Source organism: Eumetopias jubatus, unplaced genomic scaffold (genome assembly GCF_037043125.1).
Source record: "Eumetopias jubatus isolate StellerSeaLion01/CBP00866 unplaced genomic scaffold, mEumJub1_p1.0 scaffold_4, whole genome shotgun sequence".
Lineage (NCBI taxonomy): Eukaryota > Metazoa > Chordata > Mammalia > Carnivora > Otariidae > Eumetopias > Eumetopias jubatus.
Window position 1 is genome coordinate 32,861,276 of NW_028274810.1, and position 27,046 is coordinate 32,888,321.

At 35.1% G+C, this 27,046-nt stretch overlaps 1 protein-coding gene across 1 annotated transcript in view; it reads right to left on the reverse strand.

Annotated features, from left to right (window-relative positions):
* PKN2 (protein kinase N2) overlaps positions 1-27,046 on the reverse strand; it is a 141,520-nt gene that overhangs the window by 20,873 nt on the left and 93,601 nt on the right. Inside the window, exons 8-16 of the mRNA XM_028102508.2 lie at positions 25,928-26,037; positions 9,151-9,294; positions 8,754-8,829; positions 7,980-8,154; positions 7,621-7,747; positions 6,999-7,129; positions 6,839-6,914; positions 6,669-6,760; positions 270-446 (exon numbers count right to left, since the gene is read on the reverse strand). Of these exons, the coding sequence (XP_027958309.1) occupies positions 270-446; positions 6,669-6,760; positions 6,839-6,914; positions 6,999-7,129; positions 7,621-7,747; positions 7,980-8,154; positions 8,754-8,829; positions 9,151-9,294; positions 25,928-26,037 (1,108 nt within the window). The remainder of the gene's footprint in view (positions 1-269; positions 447-6,668; positions 6,761-6,838; positions 6,915-6,998; positions 7,130-7,620; positions 7,748-7,979; positions 8,155-8,753; positions 8,830-9,150; positions 9,295-25,927; positions 26,038-27,046) is intronic.

Consider the following 27,046-nt stretch of genomic DNA (forward strand, 5'->3'; position numbering starts at 1 on the left):
ATAGAAAAAAAAGCAATTTTACTAAAATGAACCTAAACTGTGTATCTAAATTATCAAGTATGATTTAGGGTAATCTATAAATTTTTCAACATGTACAACAGAGTAAAATACATTTATATATGGCAAAAAGGTAAGTAAGGTGAGTTTTCATATTCTTTGCAGAAACTTTCCATTCATGGAAAGAAAAAAAAAGTTCAGAGAGCTTTCTTCCTTCCTAGCAAGAAACCTGTCATGAAGAAAACTCAGAGAAATGTCTAAAGCATACTCACACAGCTCTTGGTTCAGAAAAGACATCAGTATGAATGTGCATCATTAGGTCCCCACCGGCAGCATACTCCATTACAAAGCAAACATGCTCTTTGGTTTGGAAACATGCAAAAAGGTTCACCAAAAAGGGATGTCTTACACTATTCACAGTTTCAAAAATTCTTTTTTCACACATCAGGCTGTAAGAGAAAACATTTAAAAATAAAAAAAGTTCCAGTTGGAAGTAACATTCTCTAAAAAATTACTGAACTCTAAAATAAGCAAAGTTCTTACCTATTATAACTTTAAAACCATAAAATATGTCTTAGTTTTACTTTAAAAAATTTGGTCTATTTGATATATATAACTGTAATTGAAATATATCAATGAAAACTAAAATATTAGCATGACATAAAGATCAAAGTTCACATTTATAGTATCAGAGTAGCAACTACAGGGCTAGTGGTCATAGTTAAAGAAATCTTACTTAGGGGTAAACTGTGAACATTTATCAGGAATTGGTGAGAATTTAACAACCTAAAGAATAATTTTTAAAAAAATTTTAAGATTTATTTTATAGAGAGGGAGAGAAAGAGAGCGTGCCTGCGTGGTCGGGGAGGAGCAGAGGGAGAGGGAGAGGAGCAGACTCCCCTCTGAGCAGGGAGCCCATGGGGTTCAATCCCAGGACCCTGAGATCATGACCTGAGCCGAAATCAAGAGTGGGACGCTCAACTGAGCCACCCAAGCACCCCAAGAATAATTTAAAAAATATAAAATTTGTGATGAAGGTAATTTCAAGGACAGTATTTATAATTCATAAGCTATAGTATTCAAATATTTTTTCATATAAAATATGAAGTTGAAAGGTAATGATATGCTGCATAAAACTTTAATTTCGAAGGCTGACTGGAAAATAGACTACACAGAGAATTCTATTAACATGCTTTAAGAAAGTTCCTTGAGAATGATCTAATTTGTAAAAATCTATAGTGATCACAGGTTTTGCCTTTGTAGCAGCTCGTGACTCTTACAAGCTGCTACAAAGAACAGTGGTCAACCTTACAGACTCTGGAACATTAATTTTACCTAAATAGCAAAAAATACCATTCTTTCTTTCCTTGAAAATATTTAGTAATCAACTTGACTTTAAAACTCAAAGTAGAAGAAAACCAGGTCACATATTATTTTTTTTTAAAAGATTTTATTTATTTATTTGAGAGAGAGAGTAGGTGAGCGAGCGAGTGAGCAGGGGGAGCAGAGGGAGAGGGAGAGCGAGAGAATCCCAAACAGACTTTGAGCTGAGTATGGAGACCAACTCGGGGTGGGATCTCATGACCCTCAGACCATGACCTGACCAGAAACCAAGAGTTGGATGTTTAACCAACTGAGCTACCCAGGCGCCCATCAAATATTATTCAACTACAAGTTGGAATTAACATATTGTAAACAACTGATCAAAATAAAGATATTAATATACATTTTATTAACAATTAGATTATGTCTCTAATATAAAATAGGCACTTTATTGACATTAATGTTTGTTTAAAAGCATTAACAATGCCTTTATTTTTAAAATTAAAAGATTGCTTAGATTTTTGTTATTGTTGTTAATTTCAAAATGCCAAAAAATGCTAATGTTAGAGGGAGGTAGATCCATTCTTCTTTCTTTTGGGTCTTTTAAGGAGTTATTTTTTAAAAAGGTAATTTTAAAGATAAAGTATTTATTTGGGTATCCAGACTACATTGCTATGACTCAAAAAAAAATTTAAGTAGAATTTTAAAAACATTTAAGAGCAAGACAAAACCAGAGAGGGAGGGAAACAAACTGTAAGAGAGTCTCAATCATAGGAAACAAACTGAGGGTTGCTGGAGGCAAGGGAGGTCAGGGGATGGGGTAACTGGGTGATATACATTAAGGAGGGCACTTATATAATACTGGGTTTTATTTAAGACTGATCAATCACTGACCTCTACCTCTGAAACCAAGTATACATTATATGTTAATTAACTGCATTTAAATAAATAAAAAAAAACATACCTGTTGTGTAGAAGGAACATGGACTTTTTAATGCTATGTTAATATAGTTGTCTTCTGGATTAACTAAAACATCTGTTCAGTTTTAAATACTGACAGTAAATGCAGCTATTATGGAATAGTGTTTAAACTCCACTTAACAAGGTCATACTCTAGACAAACTCTTACCCTCTCTCTGATTTCACACAATCTGTTTATGATTTTATACGTACTCAGAAATAGAAAGTCCCAGTGTAATTGTTTTAAAACTAGGGTTATGTCTACATATATTTGGCAAGGTTTCTAAGTGTTATTACAAAGTAAGTGATTATCTGAAATAAATTCAAAAGAAGACTTTAAAAAAGCTAATAGCTTTGATTTTCATCACCTCTTAAGTATATGGGAAAATAATGTCCAATTGGGTAAGACTGATTAAGATGGCTTCTAAAACAATGGATTTATGAAATAAATCTAAATTTTGAGTACTGTAGATAAAATATTTAGACAAAAACAAAATGACAAGATGTTTAGGCTCAAGTAGATAACAAACACTGTCTCTTCATTGTCTATATAGTTTATATTTATGGGTGAATTACTAATTTATTATGGGTGAATCACTAATTCTCATGGATGGGTATTAGGTTAGACCTGTGTTGAACATGTAAATGATGTAAAAGATTGAGAATCACTGATCAGAATGCCTCCTAAATGGCTTTAATGCCATTCCCAGGAAGGCTTTGATGAGGACTAGTAATACTGATGAGGAATGGATAGATGTCTCAGACTCTTAGGTAAAGGTGGCAGGTTCTTTATAGACCAAAATTGTCATAATAATCTCAAGCATTTCACAGCACACCAAAAAGCTACTCTGTAAGAGTCTAACTTTTCCCAACCTTACCTAAATTGTATATTCCCCTTAAAAGTTCATGGAACAATCCAACCTTATTCAAAAACTTCAAATTTTATTCATTCTGTCCAGAACATATCCCTCTAATTGTCATTTAACTTCTCTCCATATTCCCAAGCATCTTCCATGTGCCAAAGAATAGCACAAATCCACTCTCTTACAAGGTCTTACCTAAATCCATCCGCATACCATGATGTTCCCCTTTCTTTGAGCTCCTACTGTCTGTACTATTTATTTTAAACTCAAACATATCTAGGCTTTTATTTACATAACTAATGTACTTATATCTTATTTCCCTAAGCAACTAATTCCATCCTAACATTTTTTGTGCACTTCCTTCAGAGTTCAGTACATCAATAGACAGTCTAGAAACTTAAAAACTTGTATAAATAGCTACTTTGGTCAGTGGAAAACAACACTGTAATAAGACTAAGGTCTTAGGGTTGAATCATATTCACACATATTTTATATGTATGTACAGGTTTTTAAATATAAATAAATGTATATTTATTTATACATAAAATAAGCATTTATTTATTTATTTGAGAGAGAGAGAGAGAGAGAGAGAGAGAGAGAGAGAGAAAACATGACTGGGAGGAGAGGTAGGGGGAGAGGGAAAAGTAGACTCCCTGCTGAGTGTGGAGCCAGATTCTGGACTCAATTACATGACCCTGAGATCATGACCTGAGCCAAATTCAGACACTTAACTGACTGAGCCATCCAGGCGCCCCAGTGTATACTTACAATATCTGATTAGCTGTGCTTTTGTTCTATGACTGCAAAAGTATACTTCCAACCAATATAATTCCAGTAATATTCTGTTGTCTTGAAATATAAACTGGTAAGAAAAGGAAGCTGAATGAGGAGGGACTACAGGGACATAAATTTAACATTCTTACTCAGGACTGGGCATAGATAGGACAGAGAATTTTCTACTAATGGTAGGTGGAGAATGCAATCTTTGTAAATGAATCACATTTGGAGTTCATAATTTTCATTTCAAAAAGACACTGATTTGGAATTTTCTATGATCTGTTAAAAAAAAAAAAAAGCAGTTTTCTAAGTAAAATAATAAAATCCAGACTAGAGAAAGAAAACTTAGAAAGGAAAACTGTCACTAAGTATTTTGGAAACATCTATTCAAAAAACAAAAAAAACAAAAAAAACCCCAGTAATATGCAATAACATCAAATTCTATGGATCTATTAAAAGGATGAACTAGGGATATAAAGCAATCTGCTTATTAGTTTGTTTACTATTCAGAATTTCAAGTTATAAATATGTATTACTTTTCAAAATATGTTCATCTAATTTTCTATTCTTTTCTTGCTTTCCTCTAATTGCTCCTTTTTGCTGCCTTCCTCAAATTCCTTCTAACACTGAGTTTTACTTCTCCAGATTTTCTATTTCTGTTTTTGTACGAGTTCTACTGAAGATTATTTTACTTCGTTATTGAATATGTGGATTTATAACTGAAGTTAGTAAGGATCACTCATCAACTTTTCACCAAGACTGGATTAATTTTCAGTAGGGGTAATAGCCTTAGGCTCTGGCTAAAGCTCCATCCTCTAATCTGGACATTCTTCCTTAATAGTAGTATTGTTATTCTGTCTAGATTTAATTAGAAAGTGTTCTTCTATAAAGACTTGGCTCAAAGTAGTAGTAACCAGGTAGCAGGAAGCTATATAAACCACCAAGATTAAGAGAAGTAGTACCAGTTTACTATTATTTTTGGAAAACAATGAATTTACCATTCACAGATCTGGAATAAAGCAAATATTCTTCCATAAAATAAAAATATTTGGCCCTAGTTATTACTGCAGTTATAAAAAGACTGACAGTGTGATTAAAAGTTTGCTTTAACCAACTACTTCAGTAAAATAAAAATACAGTTCTAAACATATCCTATGGTGCACAGAATATTATATTAATATTCAGCAAAATCCTGAGTAGTTTTATATATCAAGAAAGAGTTTATTTTGATGTAATTGAGGGATATGGAAAACAGGTAAAAAATAAATAGGCAAATCCAAAAGGAGTTTTTTTTTTTTTTTTTTTACATAAAGGAAAACTTCATTTTCAAGATCTATCCTAATTCTAAGAACTTCCCAGGGTGGCTGGGTGGCACAGTTGGTTGAGTGACCGACTCTTGATTTTAGCCCAAGTCATGATCTCAGGGTTGTGAGACTGAACCCCAAGATGGGCTTCTTGTGGGGCTCAAGGCTCAGAGTGGAGTCTGCTTGAGTTTCTCTCCCTTTGCCCCTCCCCAGCCTGAGTGCACGCACTCTCAATCTCTCAAATAAATAAATAAATCATAAAAAGAAAGAAAGAACTTTCCATATCATGGGGAAAAATCATGAAAAGTAGCAATTTGGGGTGTGCGTGTGTGTGTATAGCACTTAATTCGTTAAAGAAAGCATTATCAAAAAATATGTTTTAAAAATATGTGAGTTAACTGAGGTTCAAAGATGTTCAGTGAATTACCCTGGGGTCAAATCATTAATTAAGAAGGAACAACCAGGAATAGAGAAGCCAGTCTTTTCACTCATAGTCCTGGCTCTTTTCAATATAGGCCTGTCTTCTATTAATATCAACTGATGCTTCCAAGTGGTTTAAAACAAATACTGCTTATAAATATCAAATGAAAGTCTCTTTCTGTAATAAATATGCCACTTGTTATACAATAATTTTGTATTTAATCACCCTATTAAGACAGTCTTTAAAGCATATTCTCTAACCTAATTATAATACTGTCCCCCGAGTCCATGCATTTTAAAAATTGTATATAAAGATGTATCCATATCAATTTACATTTATTAAACCCAGACAGGAAAGATGGTCTGGTTAGGGATGCCTGGGTGGCTCAGTTGGTCAAGTGTCTGCCTTTGGCTCAGGTCATGATCCCGAGGTCCTGGGATCGAGGGAGCCTGCTTCTTCCTCTCCCTCTGCCTCCCGCTCCCCCTGCTTGTGTTCTCTCTGTCTCTGTGTGTCAAATAAATAAATAAAAATCTTTAATTTAAAAAAGAAAAAAAAGATGTTCTGGTTATAAAATACCATTTTCAGAAAAATGAAAGAAAAAATAGATACAGGTGCATATTAAAAAGCAGAATATATTAACCACTCAGTTAAGTGCAGATTACCTGTAACTGACATTCTATTACTTCTGTAATATGAAATGGGAAATAGTCTCATCCAACTACAGATGAGTAACAGTTCCTGTTCCATATAAACACTTTACCATCTCCAAGTATAAAAAACTTAACAGACTTAATTTAAACATTTCATCATCTTTCCTTGGTACCCACTAACCAGTGTCATAAGGAGAAGCTGGCTAGAAAGAAAAACAATAATTAATGCCTACCTTATATCAAGTATAGATACATTAGTTTTTTCACATATTATGGAAATGGAAAGTCTTCCTGTTGCAATATATATATCAATTTTCATGATCTTAAGTTAAAACTTCAGAAAAATAAACAATTTCATTAAAAAAAAACTAACCTGTCTACTTCATCTCGGGCCACAATGTCTCCTTTCTTTAAGGCTTTTATAGCAAACATCTCATTTGTGTGTTTATATTCAGCCAAAAGCACCTGAAATGAGATTAAAATAAGTATTTTCTATTTGAGTCATTACTTTTGTACTCATTCCAAGAAAACTTAAAAGATTACCTTTCCAAAATGTCCTCTACCCAAGACAGCACAACATCTGAAGTCTTGTAGATTAAACTGAAACATCGGTTGAGATCTGAAAACAGTATGTCAATTAAAAATAAGGCAAAAGTATGGGTCCAAACATGTAGTAGCAAAGCTGTGTATATATATTCTTTACCTTCTATTCTCAAGTTCTCGAATACCACTGTATCCTAGGCCTGGTTGAGAAGTATCAGGCTCATATTCAGATGGAGATTTCGGAAGTATGCTATTTCTGTCATTCTCAATATCAAAGACAGTTTCTGAATCCTATAAAATATTAAATACTCATTAAATCATAGAAACATTGAGAAAACAACTTATTTGTTAAAGTTAAAGTTTAAAAATGTCAAGAGTCCATATAAATATTAGCAAGAAAAGTAAAATTCAGAAAATGGACATTCTTACAGTTATTAATTCTATTATTACACTTATTTTAAAAATTTGAAAAATGAACACATTATCATCTTCAATGCATATCCAGAAATCATGTTAACCAAGTTAAGATGAAGAGTGTTTGAAGCAATATATCATCTAATAGCAACCATGCTCCTATGCTCCTTTTACCTTCAGCAGCCTATTCCATCTGTACTGGCCCACGAGCTTCCAGAGGTTTTATGTTTACTCACAAGAAACATAACACAGTTCACATAAGCAATTTAAATTAATTGATATGTACATCTCATTCATTATGATGTATGATGCTTTTATCAGTAATTCATTTGGTGAAAAGGAATTATACAAGATTTAAAATGCCTTGCCTGTCCTGGTGTATCCGAATCTCTTAATTTAGCAGATTCATCTATTTCTCCAAGGGAAGAATCACGTGGTGGGGCCGGAGGAGGTTCATGTTCAAGATCAAAGTCCAATTTGGTTACTGTAGAATCACTTATAGAAGATAAAGTAATTCACCAAAAACAGTAATCAAAAGTATATATTTTAAATAGCTTTAAAATTAAAGCAATTTTACTTTTTTATTATTTTAAAGTAAGCAGAACACTAATTTCAAAATACTATTTGGAAAAAAACAGACTTTTACTAGACCCACTGTAAGCAGTATGTATGAATGTTAAAAATAACTATTTCCTAAAAGCGATGCTTAAAAATCGTAGCCACATACCTAACGGGAGGTGCTAGTTCAGGGATGCGTACGTCAACCACAGGCACTGTAGCCGGCACAGGAGCTTGAGGGCTGAAGGTGCCAGAATGATTTACTGTAGGAATAGCTCTTCTCACTAGCCTTCCCCAAGTGGCAATATTAATATTCATCTGAGGAGCTCTGAGAAATGTTTTGCCTGTGGATATTGTGAATAAAGAAAACAGAATAAGGAATTTTTTATAGATTACCAAAAGCCATAATTTAAAAATTCATATTCATTGGTTTATAATTTATGAAGAACAAATAAAATCTGTCACTTAAAAAATAGTTCTTAACCATCTGTTATTAAAGGCTGGTGCAAAATAGTGAAAATAGTTTTAAAAATAAATAGGTAGGCACTGTTTGTTTTTTTAAGTCTAGCAATGACATGTGGCTAAGGTTTAAAAAAGAATTCTCTTAAAAAAAAAGAATGAACTTTTAGAGATACTAACTATAATATTTATGGAAGAATCAATATGGTATCTATGTTTGCTTCATATAATCTGAGGTAGTATGTAGATGGGATATAGATGAAACAAAACTGGCCATGAGTTGACTGTTGTTGAGGCTGAGTGATGATACATAGTACTAGTCTCTCTACTTATGGATATGTTTGAAATGTTCCTTAGTTAAAAAAGTTAGAAATGAATGAATAAAAGAAAAACAAAAAACAAAGATGGGCATCACTTTTAAATGCAGATCTTCTATGTATAACGATACACCAAAAGACATTATGTTTGATTCCTTAGTAACTACCTTGTTGTTTTGAAAAAATTTTCTTTTGTCTTTGAAGTTTAGGTCTTCTTTCAATAACTGGATTAAAAAAGGTAACCTGCAATGAAGAAAATTCAAGTTGACATGAGTACAACTTTGGATTTATGGTTCATGAAATTCACTAAACTTCTATGTTTTGAAAACTTAAGAGAATCTTAGATATAATTTAAGCCCAACTCCTTATTTTCTAGGTGAGAAAACAGACCTAGACAGGATAAATGACTTGTCTTAAGGTAATATACCTATGCAGTAGTGGAGTTGAGCGAAGAATTCAAGTTGCCTGTAGTTCAGCCTAATACTCTTTCCACTTCTACATCATGCTGCCTACATACATAATTTCAATTATAGTAATGCACATTTAATAAAATACATTTATTACCTCTGCAAATAAAGTACCCTGTGGTTCCAAATAGAGACACATGCCATGCCGTTGGTTGTCTAAAAAATCTTCTAACCTCAGAAATTTTACAGCACACAGAGATCGCCAATCACGCCAATAAACTGAAATTTCCAGTTCACGTGACTAGGATAATTAAAAAAAAAAACAGAAGACATCATTGGACACACACTTGAATAAAAGATCACAAAAAATATAAAATACAAATACAATAAACAAAGATAACACACACAAAAGTCACACTATTTTAAAGAGTGCTTTGTAATGTTTCTCTATTACATATTATTTTAACAAACTTACATATTTTAACTCCAAGGAAGAAATTTATATGCCACCAGTCTCCAGCTAAGATATTCCTTTTTTACAAATACACAATTGGGAACAACCAATACAGAACAATGACCACAGAAACTCTTCCCCATGTCACAGCTTCAGTCTTGGTATCACTTACTGTGCTATTACTGAAAGACCTCAGTGCTCTTCTCAAAGAACCCATTTCAAACTGTCTTATTTCCTTATCCCAATGTTGAGTCAGGGAAAGGTCTGCAGATAGCATTTATTCTGCACTTACAGTGTGCTACACACTGTAGCACTTTAAAAGTATAGGGTCATTTAATCTTCAAAAGAATACCACCAGTAATAGGACTAGTGATAGCAGGGGCCTGTGCAGGTAGGAAGGGGAAATTCAGAGTAAATTTTATACAAAAAGATGTTCATTTATTATAACCCTTCTCCCCCACAGAAGGCAGCATATTAGCAACAGCCTGAATGTCCAGTAAATAGTATATTATACCATATCCACATGAGAGAATACTCTGTAATCATTAAAAATAATGCTTATGTGGAAAAACATATTTAAGGTTTTAACAATCAATTAGAACACAGTTTATAAAAACGGGGTCAAGCCATAAACTAACCTACATATAGGTTATAATCTACATACATTTTAATTAGAAAGCACCAGACCTCTCCATTACTTTGTTTTTCAGGATTTTACAGACCATCCACAAAAAGAGCTAAACATTCTCCCCCCTTAGGCTCAACTAAGTAATAAGTTGTTTCTTTCATATAAGAACTTTCGATTTATGAACTTATGCCTATTACATAAGCTTCTAGTATACACAATAACAAATCTTTTCACCTTAAATAATGAGTTGATGAAAACAAAGAGAAAGAACACTTATAAAAAAACAGAACATTAAAAAAAAATGAGTAAAAACACAATGCACCAGAAGGTCTCGTAACTAATCAGAAAAAGATATAAATGGCAGTATGTGAACCCAGGGCCACCTCCTCCTTCTGTCTGAAACACAATTACTACGAGACAATATCTGTCATGAAAGAGGAAATATGAGTAGAGCATAATTCTTTTAAGATCAGCAAATGGCATTTAAAGTTTAAGTATTCTGGGAAGTTATTTTGGGAAATAAACTAGATGAATTAACTGAACCAGGGATTGGTAATTTACACTACACTATTTCAGACTAGAGGAGAGGTGCACTTTCTCCCGTCTTATTCCACAGTGTCAGGGAGGAAGACCTGTGATGGAACAGGCAGAGAGATGAAAGGGTACAGATGCTGGGGATGGAATTAGTATTTGCTAAAAGTTCTTATACTTTACTTAACACATGGTTAAGATTGTATCTTTCTCTGGACGAGAAGAGGTCCAATCATTTCATCTGTATTTATTCTAGCCACTCTGATAAAATGTACTGACTCATTTCTCTTTCTGCTTTCATTTCATTCCGTGTTTTAAACTGAAGTGTGTTAGAAAGATCTTAAGATATGAGATGGACGACTAGCTTTCCTGGAGTTCTACATTGAGATTTTAGGTATAAAGCTCTTCGCATTTTGTGACTTTGCATTGTTCCTTGTGAATATGACTCTCTACAATTTAAGGGGGGAGGGTGACTGTGATCTAGAGCAGATTAAGCTCTTTTATGTCAATACTTAACACTGTTTCATGGAACCCTAAATCTACTTCAATCCCTAACATCCAGTGTGATTTGGACAGGTAAAGCAGGAAAAGAGCACCTAAAAAGGAAAATACCTTTTATATAAAGTGATGTCACTAATGTTAACTGAATTTACACTCTAAGTGTGACTGCTTACTTGCTGGCAATTTTCCAGATGAAGCAGGCCAGTTCTAGAAAGCAAGGACACCTTTCTAGGTAATGTCAAACTCTAAGAGCAATAAATTTCTACATGGAGTAAAATCACTATCAAAATAGCTGAGCAGTATGATCTGAGCTACTCATGGGACAGTATTCTGTCCCAACTTGTGCTTCATTTGGTATTATGAATTTGAACCTAGGATCAAAGAAAAAACTGTGGTAGATCTAAGGCACCTGTATGATTTGTATGAAGTCTCTTTAAGGCCTGAAAGTAAACAGAAAAAGATAAGAGACATTGAATCAGCCATACAAGTAGGATAGGAAGGAGAACAGCCTAAAAAATGTGCTGCAATTAAAAAAACCCAGCATACATCTAGCAGAAAAAGAAGCGAAGCATCAGGAAGGCTGAAGTTTCCAAACTGTGAGGAACTCTTAGGGCATTGGACGATATTTTAACTTTACAAAGGAAACACAGTGACACCTGTGGGACACCATAAGAAATACTAGCTCACGGTAAGTTCAGTTTCAACATCAGAATGTACCACACTCCTTTTGATGACATCTTATCTTTGCTAAACTGGATTTTCAACAATTGATTTTTCCACACGAAAAATCAATGTGTAAGAGGAGGTAAGGGTGCTGTGTTCCATCTGATTCCATGCTTTGAGAAATTATATAGTATACAACAGGCAGACTTCATTAGTAAATAACTGGTTACATAAAAATGAAATAAAATTATCTTTTCTCTCAATTTTTCCACTCAAAAAGTACTAGTTTGTTAATACATAAATACTAAATATTTTTAAGTAACTTTTTAAATGAAATTGTGTATATTTAAAGTGTATATCATGATATTTTGATATATGTATACACTATGAAGATTCCTCCCATCTAGCTAATTAACACATCCATCATTTCACGTATTTCCTATTCTCTCAGTAAATTTCATTTACACTGTTGGCTAACTGAATTTAAATGAAAAAAAATTCATTTACACAGTGTTATTACAGTTACCATATTATACACTGGGTGCTCAGACCTTATTCATTTTATAACTAAAAGTTTTTTTTTTTTTTAACCAATCTCTCCATATTTTCCCCACCCCCTAGTTCCTGGCAACCACTCCTCTACCTCATTTCTGGGTGTTCGACTTTTTTAATTTTTATTTTTTTAAGATTCCACATATAAATGATACCATGCAGCATTTGTCTTTGTCTGGCTTATTTGTCTATGTCTGGCTCATAATGTCCTCAAGGTCATCCATGTTGTTGCAAATAGCAGGATTTCCTCTTTCTCATGGTTGACTAATGTTCCATATGTATCTCACATCTCCTTTGTCCATTCATTTGTTGACAGGTTGTTTCCATAACTTGGCCATTGTGAATAATGCTGCAATGAACATGGAAGTGCAGACAGCTCTTCGATATTATTTTCATTTCTTTTAAATATACACCCAGGAGTGGGACTGACGAATCATATGGTAGTACTATTTTTAATTTTCTGAGAAACTTTCATACTATTTTTTCATAGTGGCTGCACCAATTTACATTCCCATCAACAGTGTACAAAGGTTTCTTTTTCTCCACATTCTTGTCTACACTTGTTACCTCTTGTCTTCTTGATGACAGCCATCTAACAGGTGTGAGGTTATCTCATTATGGTTTTGACTTGCCATTTCCTTGATTAGTGATGCTGAGCTCCTTTTCATGTACCTGTTGACTATGTGAATGTCTTCTTTAGAAAAATGTCTATTCAGTTTCTGTCCATTTTTTAAACAGACTTTTTTGCTATTGGGTTATAAGACCTTTTTATATATTTTGAATGTTAACCCTTTAACAGATCTATGACTTGCAAATACTTTCTCCCATTCTGTAGGATGCTTTTGCATTTTGTTCATGTTTCCTTCGTTGCACAGAAGCTTTTTAGTTAGTATTTCTCAATAAATGAAATTGTTGGATATTTCTTCTGGCCTGGACACACATTGTTTAAAAAAAACAAAACAAAACAAAACCTAGAACACTGAGGATGCTGTGAATCAAGAAAGTTGGCGAGCCTCTAATAGAAGAAATTGAAAGCTAGGCTCCACTGCTGAAAAGGAAAAAAAGGGACAAAAAGCAAAGCATGGAAAATTCAAGAGCCAAGAAAGGCAAGACTTTGTAAACGTACAATATGGCAGATATCGCATTAATTGGTCTTCTATTAATTGGCCTTCCATGGGCTTCTGAAGGCAACACAGACTTGGGAAATACCAGTTAGAGTCCCAGCAGCAAAGAAACTGCACACTCAAAGAGTTTGAATTTATTTTTAAAAAGATTTTATTTATTTATTTTAGAGAGAGAGAGAGAGAGCACGCGCATGAGCAGGGGGAGGGGCAGAGAGGGAGAAGCAGACTCCCCACTGAGCAGGAAGTCCGACGTGGGGCTTGATTCCAGGACCCTGGGATCATGACCTGAGCCAAAGGCAGACGCTTAACCGACTGAGCCACCCAGGTGCCCCAAAGAGTTTGAATTTTAAAAACTGGCTATTTATAGGAGCGCCTGGGTGGTTCAGTCATTAAGTGTCTGCCTTCGGCTCAGGTTATGATCCCGGGGTCCTGGGATCAAGTCCCGCATCGGGCCCCCTGCTCAGCGGGAAGCCTGCTTCTCCCTCTCCCACTCCCCCTGCTTGTGTTCCTGCTCTCGCTATCTCTAAATAAAACCTTTAAAAAAATAAAATAAAAATTGGCTCTTTATAGAGGTGTGATTAAGGTTAAAGAACCAACAAGAATGGAAAGCAACTGATTCCAGCAACAGTAGAAATCCATTACCACCCCTAGCCTCAATGGGCAAGAGGCACTAATTACCAGAATCCAATGAGAATGGAACCTTGGAAAAGGGACTGTCCAACAGGAGCTATAGCCACAGTGGAACCAATGCTGTGAAAATAGGCAAGGAGAGAGGGAAACAAACACCTTGACTTCCCTCTTCTCCTGCCCTCATACTTCCTAATGTTTCCCATTTTAAGTCAGAACCTAGTGGTTCAAGTTCACAGCTATCAGCCTCCAGGGCAAAGCACAGGATAGGGAAGGGGGCCACTGAAATCCACTAGGGCAAATAGAAAACAACTACATCAGGAAACAGTAATATCTCTTTTGAGTTCAGGAGCCCAATAATGGTGATTTTCCAGCTGAACTGAATGTGACTAAAAGAGGGAAACCTTAGATCTTTGGGGAGGATGGGAAATAGAGAGAGAAGAGTTAAGACTGAGACAATGGAGAATATGAGGTTGTGATATTTGCTTGAAAAGTCTGCCTCCTATAGATATGGGTGACTCTGCTCTCTTCATAAGAAAGAAGTAAACAATTATGATACAAACTAGTGTTTTAACAGTTTTATATATAAACTGCTTCCCATCTATATCAATTCATATTGTATAAAAAGTTCCAAAGACTCCCTATTTCTCCAAACCCATTATAAACTTTCCTGCCTCTATGTCTTTACATACATAGTTTCTACGTCTAGTCCTGTATCTTATTCCCCAGCCAAAACCTATATTGTCATATGAGATTTCAAACTGCTCTTTCCCTTGTACCAGTCCAAATTTGCTTTTTATCAAGACCAAATTAAATATCCATCTCCCTCACAAGGGCGTTCTTGACTAAATCCAGTCCATATGTCTTTCCCTTGAGTTTTTAGATGTGTATAACTTTTTATTGATCTTTCCAGGGACTTGTGTTCTCAAACCTGATGATTCATGTTTGTCATCATTTCTGGAAAATCCTAGGTCATTATTGCTTCAAATATGACCACTGGCCCATTTTCTCCACTCCCTCATTCTGGAACTCCACTTAGTGTGTTAGTCATTTTCATCCTATTCTTTATGTCTCTTAGCTTCTCTTTCATGCTTTTCATCTCTTTGTCTCTTTGTGTTGCACTAGGGCAACTTTTTTAGCTTGATCTTCCATACCACTAAATCCTCTGTTATTTAACCCATCCACTTAAGTTTTCAATCGCAAATGTTGTATTTCTCATTTTTGTTAAGTTTTATTTCATTCTGCTTCCCAGGCAGCTTCAACAATTTACCAAGGTTAATCATGTTTCACTGCCACCAATTATTTTTGAAGTACATCTCAGATGTCTACTATTTCATTTTGCCTAGTCTTTTCATCATTCACTCTTTGCTTATGTTTTCAAATTCCTCTATTACTTATTTAAATAATTTAAACATTTATATTATATTCTACAACGAATAATCCCATTATCTATTGCTGCTTACTGATGGTGGTTGTACCTTATTTTTTTTTAAATTTTTGATGCATGCTCATGTTGGGCAGAACTCTTCCCTAAGCTTCTGAAACACAATTTAATAGTTATTTTGTCTCAAACTGTTTTTTTTTTTTAAACCTACCAGACTATAGGGTACTTTATGGAAAGAGCATTTCTTGCTGTTTTGTATTTCTCACAGTACTAAATGTAGGCCTTTGCACATTACTTTAAAGATCACAGAGGTAGAAAAAAGCTAAAATGCCGATACTGTGCTATAGGACAATAACAGGTAAGACATAAGGAAATAAGTCAGACTCAGCTGTGTGTGGGGGGGATGGGAATAGTTAAGAAAGAAGATATTTTCAAATTGTATATGACCGCACCCCCCACCCCCCGCCCTCAGATTTTAATGTGTGTCATTTTGGGAATCTATTTGGGAATCACTGTACCAGCCAGAGTGTGTCAACTGGGTATGCTGAAGTAGGGGGGAAAAAGAGGAAATTGAAAAAACATGCTTTTTAGTTTTAAAGATATTTTGCATTAAGTTTTTTTCATTCATTCTGTTAATACTCAATGAATACCTATCCTAAGTACTGTGATGGAGATATAGAGAAGCAATATGTATGGTCCTGTTCTCAAATAGTTGAGTTTTCTTGGGGAGAAGAAACGTAAATAAAGGCAATAGAGAGGCATATACAACTGGCACAATGACACAAAAGGGAGAAATGACCAATTTTTCCTAAGGGAATAGTAGTAGGATGATCAGAAAAGGTAAGAATTACTCAAGTTGGGTTTTCAGATATAAATTACAAGATTAAAGGAGGACAAAACACAGTAGTCACAGGGGAAAGAATGTACAAAGTTAAACATGCATAAAGTATATTGTAGGGATAGGAAATAGTTCCATCTTGTCAAAGCCTAGAATGTAAGTAGGAATACTTTGGGAAATACAGGTAAGATCGGCAGAGACAGGTCATGAAGGGCTGTGTATGACTTGCAAAAGTATTTGGGCTTTAACTTGTAAATTATATGCTGCCACTAAAGGATTTAAAATATAGAGGAGTAGAGGTCAGATCAGATTAGGCAATATGGTAATTAAAAACAAGGCCTCTAGAATCAAGATTGCCTGGTACTACATACTTAATTAATTTCTGCAGAACAACAAACAGGTTGAAATCTTAGCTCGACACCACTTACTAGTTTTGTGATCTTGGGCAAGTTACTTACTTACCCTTTTTGAGCCTCAGTTTGCTTATCTGTAAAATATGTATAATAATGGTATCAACCACCTAGAGTTGTATGAAAATTAAGAGTTAAGACAAGCTCAGCACATAGTCAGTATTCAGTAAATGTCAGCTTTTATCATTATTATTGTGATATGGGATTAAGAAAATCTATACTGGAAACAAAGAGACAAATTAGCCCACTATTAAAAAGAACATACTGGTTTCAGGTAAGACTTGGCTTTACTGTCAGATTCCCAGAATCACTGCTTTCTAAGCTGTGTGGGCAAGAAAAGTTATTTAACTTTTGGTACCTCAGTAATCCCCCAAACAGTGATAATAATTATACATGTAAGATTATTGTGATAATTAAATGACACTATATGTAATGTGTGTTGTTCAGGACCTATTACAGCAGAAGTTTCAGTATAATGTACAATGAATGACAGGGAGAGGAAGGAATAGATTTTAAAAACAAATTACTACTTCAAAAATCTTAATTATGAAGAAGCAAAATATTTTTTTTTTAATGGGAGGAATGTGAACATATGCAGAAAGAATCAGAGGTGAGAATAAAGGAGGAGTTAAAAAAATATAGGTGATAGCTGAGGTAACTGGTGGAACAGGGTTTAGGAGATGAGAAAGAATGGAAACTGGGGGACAAGTTGAATTCTTATAGGCTCGTACAGGATAGAGAGAGACCTCTTTCTCTAAAACCAATGAGGAAGATACAGAAATATTTGCAGGTGATGGAGGAATTTGAGGAAGCTGCATCCTAATGATTTTGTTTTTAATTTTATTTTATTATTTTATGTTAATCACTGTACATTATGTCATTAGTTTTTGATATAGTGTTCCATGATTCATTGTTTGCGCATAACACTCAGCATTCCACTCAATACGTGCCCTCTTTAATACCCATCACCGGGCCAACCCATCCCCCCACCCCCCTCCCCTCTAGAACCCTCAGTTTGTTTCTCACAGTCCATAGTCTCTCATGGTTCATCTCCCCCTCCGCTATCCCCCCTTCATTTTTCCCTTCCTACTATCTTCTTCTTCTTCTTCTTTTTTAACATATAATGTATTATTTGTTTCAGAGGTACATCTTAATCTTATCTATAAAACAGAAGCAAAGGGGTGGGGGGGGCGCCTGGGTGGCTCAGTAATTAAGCGTCTGCCTTCGGCTCAGGTCATGATCTCAGGGTCCTGGGATCGGGCCCCGCATCGGGCTCCCTGCTCAGCGGGAGGCCTGCTTCTCCCTCTCCCACCCACTCCCCGCTTGTGTTCCTGCTCTCGCTGTCTCTCTCTCTAATAAATAAATCTTAAAAAAAAAAAAAGATTATTAAAAAAAAGGGGAGTCTGAGGGGGGATAGAAGACTTGAAGAGATAGGTGGAAGAAAAGCTTCTGGCAATGGGATTAAGATCTGAAATACAGGACAACTTTTACAAGCCCAGCTGAGGTTAGAAACTAAAATTTATAGTAATAGGTATGATTAATATTTCAGCAGCATTCAGTAGATTAGAGCAGAAAAGACAGATGGTAGGAATGATTTGCTGTTGGGGGTTTCCATAACAGGTGTTGATATAAAGACAATATTGAAGAATGCTTTATGTGGAGGCATCAGTAAGGACATGGATTGGGGTAACACTAGTTTTAGGGTACACAGAAAAGAAAATGTCATTTGTAAGGGGCTCATAGCCCCTTCCTCAGTCCTTTCCTGAAGAATCAAGGAAATGGAAATAGTTGATCAAATATCAAGATCTGTGGTAATAGAGAAGAGAGCCAGACTGCTAACAATAACAATATGAGCTGTCACTTACTACATAACCATTAATCTTGGTGCTTTATGTAACTATCTCATTTAGAGAAGTAAAAGATATGGTGAAAGTCTGGCATATCAAATTTAAGATTTCAGAACAAGTCATTGCTAAAATGACAAGGAATAAAGGTATACTGTGGCTGAGGTGCTCAAAGAACTCTGAAATAATACTATGTTAAGTAGATTGTTTACATATATAGTTTTGTTCTTTTTTTCCCTTTAATGCCCCATAATGATGCTGAAGTGAAGAACCAGAGTTCTTAAAGAATACTGGAGACTGGTGATCAAGAGATGACAAGGATGGGGGAAAAAAAAGTAGATGATTATATACATAGTTCATTGTCTCAGAGGACTCACAGCCTCAGAGAACATAATGTGTCATTTCAGCAGAAAAGTAAGAAGGTACATATTTTCGTAGTTTCTTTTTCTTTCTTTCTTTCTTTTTTAAATTAAGTAGGCTCTACACCAAACATGGGGCTTGAATTCATGACCCTGAGATCAAGAGATGCATGCACTACTGACTGAGCCATTCAGGGCCCCTGCAGTTCCATTTTAAGTTAAAAAATAGCATCTCAGATTGAACAATATGGTCAATGTCAGACAGCTCATACATAGAAGAAATTAAAATGTCTTTGTATTCCTATTCTATGGCTTCTTCCCCTAGGAGGACTGAGGGAATTCAAGGAAAATGAGATATTACATAGCTACTATTGTATTTACAATAAACATTAAAAAGGACCAAATTTTACAAGAAAATATAAAAAGGGTAACCTGGTAAGAACAGAAAGAACACAGCACTGATAGGAGACTTCATTAAGAATCCTGGATTACTGGGGTGCCTCGCTGGCTCAGTCGCTGGAGTGACTCTTGATCTTGGGCTTGTGAGTTTGAGCCTCACGTTGGGCATAGATACTACTTAATAAAAAGATTAAAAAAATAAAGAATCCTGGATTATTATGAAAAGTGGAAACACACCCATAAATACAGAGAACAAATGGATGGTTGCCAGAAGGATGGGGGCGGACTGAGGGAATGGGCAAAATGGGTGACGGGGAGTGGCAGATACAGGCTTACAGTTATGGAATAAGTCATAGGAAAAAAGGATAAAAGCATAGGGAATATAATCAGTGGTATTATGATAGCTTTGCATAGTGGCGAAGTAGCTATACTTGTGGTGAGTAGAGCAGTAACGTACAGATTTGTTGAGTCACTACATTGTACACCTAAAAATAATGTAACACTTTGTCAACTACACTTCAGTAAAAATAAAAATAATAACAAATCCTGGATTATACCTTAGGCTAGTTATTTATAATCCTTAGACCATAATTTCCTTATTAATTTGTAAAATGAGGGGGCTGAATTACATCAGCAATTTTCAAAGCTTGTTTTTCTTAAGTGGCAAATTCCAAATGATATCTTACCCAGAATACCAAACAAAAAGTCTCTGTGTTGCCTCCTAAGACAATTCTACAGAGCCCTGACCTACCAGGAACATAATTTGCGCCTTCTTAGATTATTCTAGGTCTAGATTATTTCCAGAGTATCTCCTAACTCCAAAAAGACCTATGACCTTTGTATCTTGAAAGGATATAAATAGTATAAATAATTAAGTTCCAGAATCCCGTAGGAAAGAAACTTGACATTTGAGGCAAAATGCTAGGCATGAACACGTCAGACAGTTTGAAATAACATTTTCTATAAATATTTCAATAAACATTTTCCATAAATAAATATTCTATAAATATAAGGGATAAAGTAAAAGGGTAAAAGGCACATGAAAAAAGTGAAATGTACTATGTAAACACAAGGAGTTATCATGATAAGGAATGTAGTTTCTGCCAAAGATAAGTTTCTAATCAAATTAGGGACAAGTAACATGCCTACCAGGAACCTAGAAGATCTAGTTGGCCTCAGGGGTGAATAGCTTTACTTGGTCAAGCACTGTTTTCAAACTCTGAAAGGGAGGACTACTCCAAAGCAGGAAGACTATGTGAAGCCATGGAAAAAAAAAACAATTTTAGGTGAAGATCACCACCATAAGTAAAGAACAACCAATCAACAGTTATCAGTCTTTGTAGTTTTCTAAGCTTGTAGTATAGGTAATTTTAAATTACTTTCTCTCTTTTAGGTTTCATTGTATTGTTATTTCCTCCTCTGTGTGACTGTTATCTATCTCATTCAAACTACCACAGAGGAAAGAACATCCATTTTTTTTTTTAAAGATTTATCTATCTATTCGAGAGAGCGAGAATGAGAGAGAGAGAGCACATGAGGGCGGGGAGGGTCAGAGGGAGAAGCAAGCTCCTCGCCGAGCAGGGAGCCCGATGCAGGACTCGATCCCGGGACTCCAGGACCACGACCCGAGCCGAAGGCAGTCGCCCAGCCAACTGAGCCACCCAGGCGCCCCAGAACATCCATTTTGAAGAACACTGAGGTCTAGTACCAACTCTGACATTTATTAATATGTAACTACTCTGGTGCTCAGCTTCCTTAACTATAAAATGATGGTAACTTACTTTTGAGTTCTTTTTTATTTTATTTTATATGTATGTATGTGTTACTTTACATACATATAATTTAAATATATTTTTTTACATACATCTATTTTTTTTACATACATCTATTTTAAATATAAAACTCTATAAATACAATAACCTGGCTGCAAGAGAAAGCTTTTAACCAGCTGTTTTCCCTCTAACAATAATTCTCTGAGTTTCATTTTTTTCTTTTTTTAAGATTTAAGATTAAGATTTTTAAGATCTATTTATTTATTTCAGAGAGAGAGAAAGAGCGCATGTGCACCCATAAGTGAGGGGAGGGGCAGGGAGAGAGGGACTCTCGAGCAGACGCCCCACTGAGCCTGAAGCCTGATGAGATGTGGGGCTCGATCCCACAACCCTGAGATCATGACCTGAGCTGAAATCAGGAGTTGGATGCTTAACCAAATGAACCACCTAGGTGCCCCTCTCTGAGGTTCATTTTGATCATATCACTCATCAAAAATCCTATAATTACTTTAAATAGGCTCTGAAGTGAAAGAAAATGATATTCAACCAATTAATTCCCCATAACCTACTATATACATACTCTTCTATTATACTTAAATTCATAGCCACCCACACATCAAAGCCTAGGGCTAAAGAAAGAATTAATGCCATCGAGTGGCTAAAATGTGCCACACAATGAAAGGGATTTTACATACACTACCTCAGTTTTTCTAACAGTCCTACAAAGATTACAGCTGACCCTTGAACAACGCAAGGGTTAAAGGCACCAACCCTTGTACAGTCAAAAATCTGAGTATAATTTCTGACTCCCCAGTACTTTACTAGTACTCTACTGTTGAGTGGAAACCTCGTAACATAAATAGTAAACTTATATGTATTTTGTATGTTATATGTATTATGTACTATATTCTTACAATAAAGTAAGCTACAGAAAACATATTAAGAAAATCTTAAGAGAAAATACATCTATAGTACTTTACTGTACAATATCCACATATTAAGTGGACCCACACAATTCAAACCTATGTTGTTCAAGGGCTAACTGCATATTTTAACCCCATTTTAGAGATGGTGAAACAAATGCCCAGTAGTAAGGTTATATAACTTGTCTACTATCAAAAGCTAGTCAGTACTAGATGGACAATGAACCCAATTTGCCTGGCTTCAAAACCAATGTTACAGCAAATCTAATACATTAAAAATGAATGGAAACTGAAAGAAACATTTTATGGTCATAAATATTTATATGTATTCACACAGTTTAGAAAGAAGCCACAAACGTAACAAGATATGAAAACTATATCTATCCTATACTAACAACCCCAACTGTTAATTTCTCTCTCTAGCGGGCTTGACTGAATTATACTGGTCTAACTATTTAAACAGCTAATTTATAGCACATAACAATGCTGGTTCTTCTACCCTGAAAGAGAAAATATCAGAATTGAAAAAAAATCTTAGAAGTGTAACTTTTTTCTCATACAAGAATTCCTTTAAAATCTCTTTTATAAGTTGCTCATTCAACTTTATTGAGAGAGAACTATTTTCTATAGCAGCTCATTTCATTTTTTAACAATTATCCTTTGTACTGAAATAAAATCTGCCATCCATGACTTTCGCTTTGTCCTCAACAGCCACAAAGTATACAGTCAATCCAAGGATGGAACATGCACAACAGCTTGCCACTTGCCACTTCCCCAGGAATTTGGCAAACATTGCTACTTGATCGGTGTAATCTCTGAAAACCAAGACCCATCCAGTAAACCTTAACAATGAGCTCCAGGAAGTCACTACCAATCAATTAGAATAAACACACACAAATTAAAATCTCATTGCTATCCCTACCCTACTTTTTCCCTACATGTTCCTCTTTTTAACTTTAAAGACAGCTATCAAATCTTCGTTAAATTTCTTCTTTAATAGGCTTTTAAAAAATCCCATTTTTCTTCAATTGTCTGATATGTAACAGGATTTTCATCATCTCACCATTCCTGCAATTATTCACTGGATAAGCTCTTATAATGTTTATCTAAGGTATGATCTGATTCAACTCAAAGTTTTTGACTTCTCTTTGGCAAACCTTTCTCCTCCTACCCTTGGGATACTGCTTAAGATTTGGTTGTTAGATCTTTGTTTTCTTTCTTTACAAACTCTTTTCCACTATGTGTTAGTTAAGTCTTTTTATCAGCTTCTAAAGTACATGGTACTTACTTCTATCAGATCATTTACCATAGATAAATCAAAAGACGTCAACTTCCCTATTAAAAGCCCTTCAACTGTCTCCCAATTCTTAACTTACAAAGATCCTAGTGATTCGGCACTACCTACATCTACTTTACCTTGATCTTCTGTCTTACAATTTTTATTCTTCAAACATATCAGGTTCTCTCCTACCTCAGGGGTTGTATATTTTGTCTCCTCTTGCTGGGAATACTCTCTCTGGGTCTTTACAAGTCTGACAACTTTTCTCCCATCAGGTCTCAGGTCAAACGTAGTTTCCTCAAGATACTCCCTAAATTACTTTATCTAAAGTGGCCCCCACCCCCTTATACCACCCTATTTACTTCCTTCACTGTACTTGTAGTTTTTTTTTTTAACTTGGTTACTATTTATTTTCCCTCATTAGAATATAAGGTCCCTAAGTATATGGACTTTGGAGTTTTGATCAATTGTTACTAGGGTCTAGAATGGTGCTTGGCACAGAACAGAAAATCAGTGCCTAAGAGTTCTGTTACAGCAATGAGCATATATTATCTTTGTAAATCGAGAACCTAGTAAAAAGCCTGGTACATATATAAGACATTCAACAAATATTTGTGAAATGAATGGATTGATCTTACCCACTTGGATGGCATTCACTGTGACCTCTTGTCAGATGATCTCCAAATCTGCTTATCCAGCCCTGACTTCTAGTTCCACATCTTTATTTAATTGCTAAGTAACTAGGTATAGAACCCATCCCCTTCCAATAGTTTTTTTCTAATCACTGTGGCATTGTTTTCTTTGCAAATTATAGACAAATTCCTTCTCTTGTACTCAAATCCAACTAGTTACGTATTAATACTGTTTTTTCCTTTATTTCCTGCATATATCTTTTTCTAATCCTACTGCCAAATTTTACTTCAAGCTCTCCTGATATTACAGTTGTAGCACTGGAGTGGCTGCCTGCCAATATGCACACCTCTAGTTCCTCCTCTCTCAAATTCGTTCTTCATACAAATTCCAAGATTAACTTTTCCATTATGTCTCTTCTATCCCATCTCCCATACCAACAAGTATAAACACCTTAGCCCAGCATTCTAAGACCTCAACATCATTTTAAACTGAAATTATCAAAATAAAGGTATATTTGGGAAACGAGGTGGCAGACTCTTAGTTTCAGATGTAATGGTAAAAAATTCTGTAACTAATCAGGTATGGACTGAAGACCATTGAAGTATAAGTTCCCTGAGGAATCTTGAAAGACCTTATTTTTTGTTCATTGTTAATCTACTACCTGGAAGTGCCGGGAATATAGTAGATACCAATGAATATTTGTTGATTAAATGAATAATTTCGTAAAATTTTTTTTTTAATTTTATTTATTTATTTGACAGAGAAAGACACGAGAGAGGAAACACAAGCAGGGGGAATGGGAGAGGGAGAAGCAGGCTTCCCATTGGGCAGGGAGCCCGATGCGGGGTTCGATCCTGGGATCATGACCTGAGCCAAAGACAGAGGCTTAACAACTGAGCCACCCAAGCACCCCCTAATTTCATAATAATTTTTAATGAATAAATGAATGATCCTAAATGAGAGAATGAATGCCAAGATGAAGGTAGTGTTCTTTGAAAATCAGTCTGGTATTAAGACATGTGGGGATTAGTTAGTAAATTATCTTATTAAAAAAAAAGCCAACATTAATCAAGTTCTTACCACTTGTCTAAGATTTTTTTTTTTTATACACCTCACTGAAGTTGGTGGTATTAAAGCTAAGAAAATAGATATACATAAAGGTGAAGAATTTTGCTCAAGTATATACAACAGTTTTTGAACCAAGAAAAGCAGTGATGAGGGCCTGATTAGGATGCTGGCTATGAGGAAAGAAAAAAATAAATTGGAAAAGTATTTTTAAAGTAGAGGTTACTAAAGCAGTAATCACTACCTCACATCATCATTAAACACTATAAATCTGCTTCCACTAATATATGTAATTTAAAAATGACAAATGTATCATCAACCTAAATACTAAATGATAAAAAGCTTGATATCTTTCTTATATTTTAGGCAAAATTGGGGTTAAGTTCTAATATTTTCTTCCCACACTCCAGTAGGTGGATTAGAATCTAAATAATAAAGTTAGCACCATGGACTTGAATCTACTATGGACCAAGTTTACTTCTACTGGATTCTAAGGCTACATATTGCATTCTAGCCATTCACATCATTCATAAAAGCCACTGAAACACGTGGAAGGCTGGGTAAGTGAGCACCTTAGTGCATTTCAAATCCAGCTTTGATACTATAACCTATAAATGGTGGTGAGTCAGAAGACTCACCTTAGTTGTTAGGGAGTGCATTACTAAAATAAATATATTTCAGTATTAGCTCTCACTTGGTTGTCTTTTAGGTTAATACAAATTAGACATTTTCAAATCACTGCACTAGCAAAAGCTACTGCAGCGCTCTGATGTTCACCTCTGTCTTAAGGAAGACTTATATAACTCACCAGATGAGGAATGTCAAAAATACCTAGGTTCTTTTATTGTGTTAAAAATAAAACTTCTCAAGGTCTTCTAAAACAGAAAGTTTACATTCAAAATGAATGATAAATATAATGAAAATTCAAGTAAACTGTTTTCATCTTACCCTGTCCAGTTCCAGTGTAAACTTCTGGTCCCATGACTGATTAGAAATGGGTTTCCAGCTCGTTTGACCAACCACAGTATTATCTAGCTTCAAAACTGCACAGACATCATCTGTAATTACAATTTATAAACTTGCTTAAATATTTTAAAACCTTTAAAACAGAAGTACCACCATTTAATAGCAACAAAAGTCTTATGATCCTCTGAAAGTAAGGTTTCTTTTTCCCTTTTCTTTTCTTTGGCGGGGAGGGTGGGGAGGGGTAGAGGGAGGGGGAGAGAGAATCTTAAGCAGGCTCCACGCCTAGTGCAGAGCCTGAGGTGGGGCTCCATCTCACAACCCTCTCATATCATGACCTGAGGGGAAACCAAGTGTGGGAGGCTTAAGCGACTAAGCCACCCAGGTGCCCCGAATGTAAGGTCTTTCTTAATCCTGAAGCTTTTGAATCTTAAATGGCTACTTTTATACGTACATACATTCCCACTAGATGCTCCCAGCTTATCCTTTGTGTTTGAGAAAAACACAAAGATTAAATGCTATTTTGTATGTGTGTTTGTTTGTATATAAATAGCAATCATCCAGTTTTTCAGCCTCTACACTATTTATAGAGCTTGTTACCTCAGGCAATTTTTATTTTCACACTTTTCCTAAAATCTCTCTATATAGGAAAGCATTGACATATTCACCTCTGTACTCTACAGTAGGTTGAATTATCACAGGCCTTCCCCCACCCCACTCCCACTTACACCTTTATATCATAGTTTATAATTACATTTTATAATGTCTCCAAAGTGCTTCATAAACTTGTTGCATAATACTCTTACCACCTCCACCCACTCCTCCATTTGTTTGCTCACTGAACCACTACTCTTAATAAACATGTTTGGTCCAGTAGTTATCAAAATTTCAAAGTTAGTATAGAAGTGTCACTATACCATTAAAAGAATCAAGATGTAACAAATCTAACAGCCTCTGAACACTTTCAGTTTGGCATAAAGAGTGATACTCAATATTTCATTCTTCCAAAAGAATTAATGCTATATGTCATTCAGTTTTCTATGATAATTTCAATAAATTTGGTTGCACTTGTTTTCCTGACAGTACAGCTTTTAATGTTTTAAA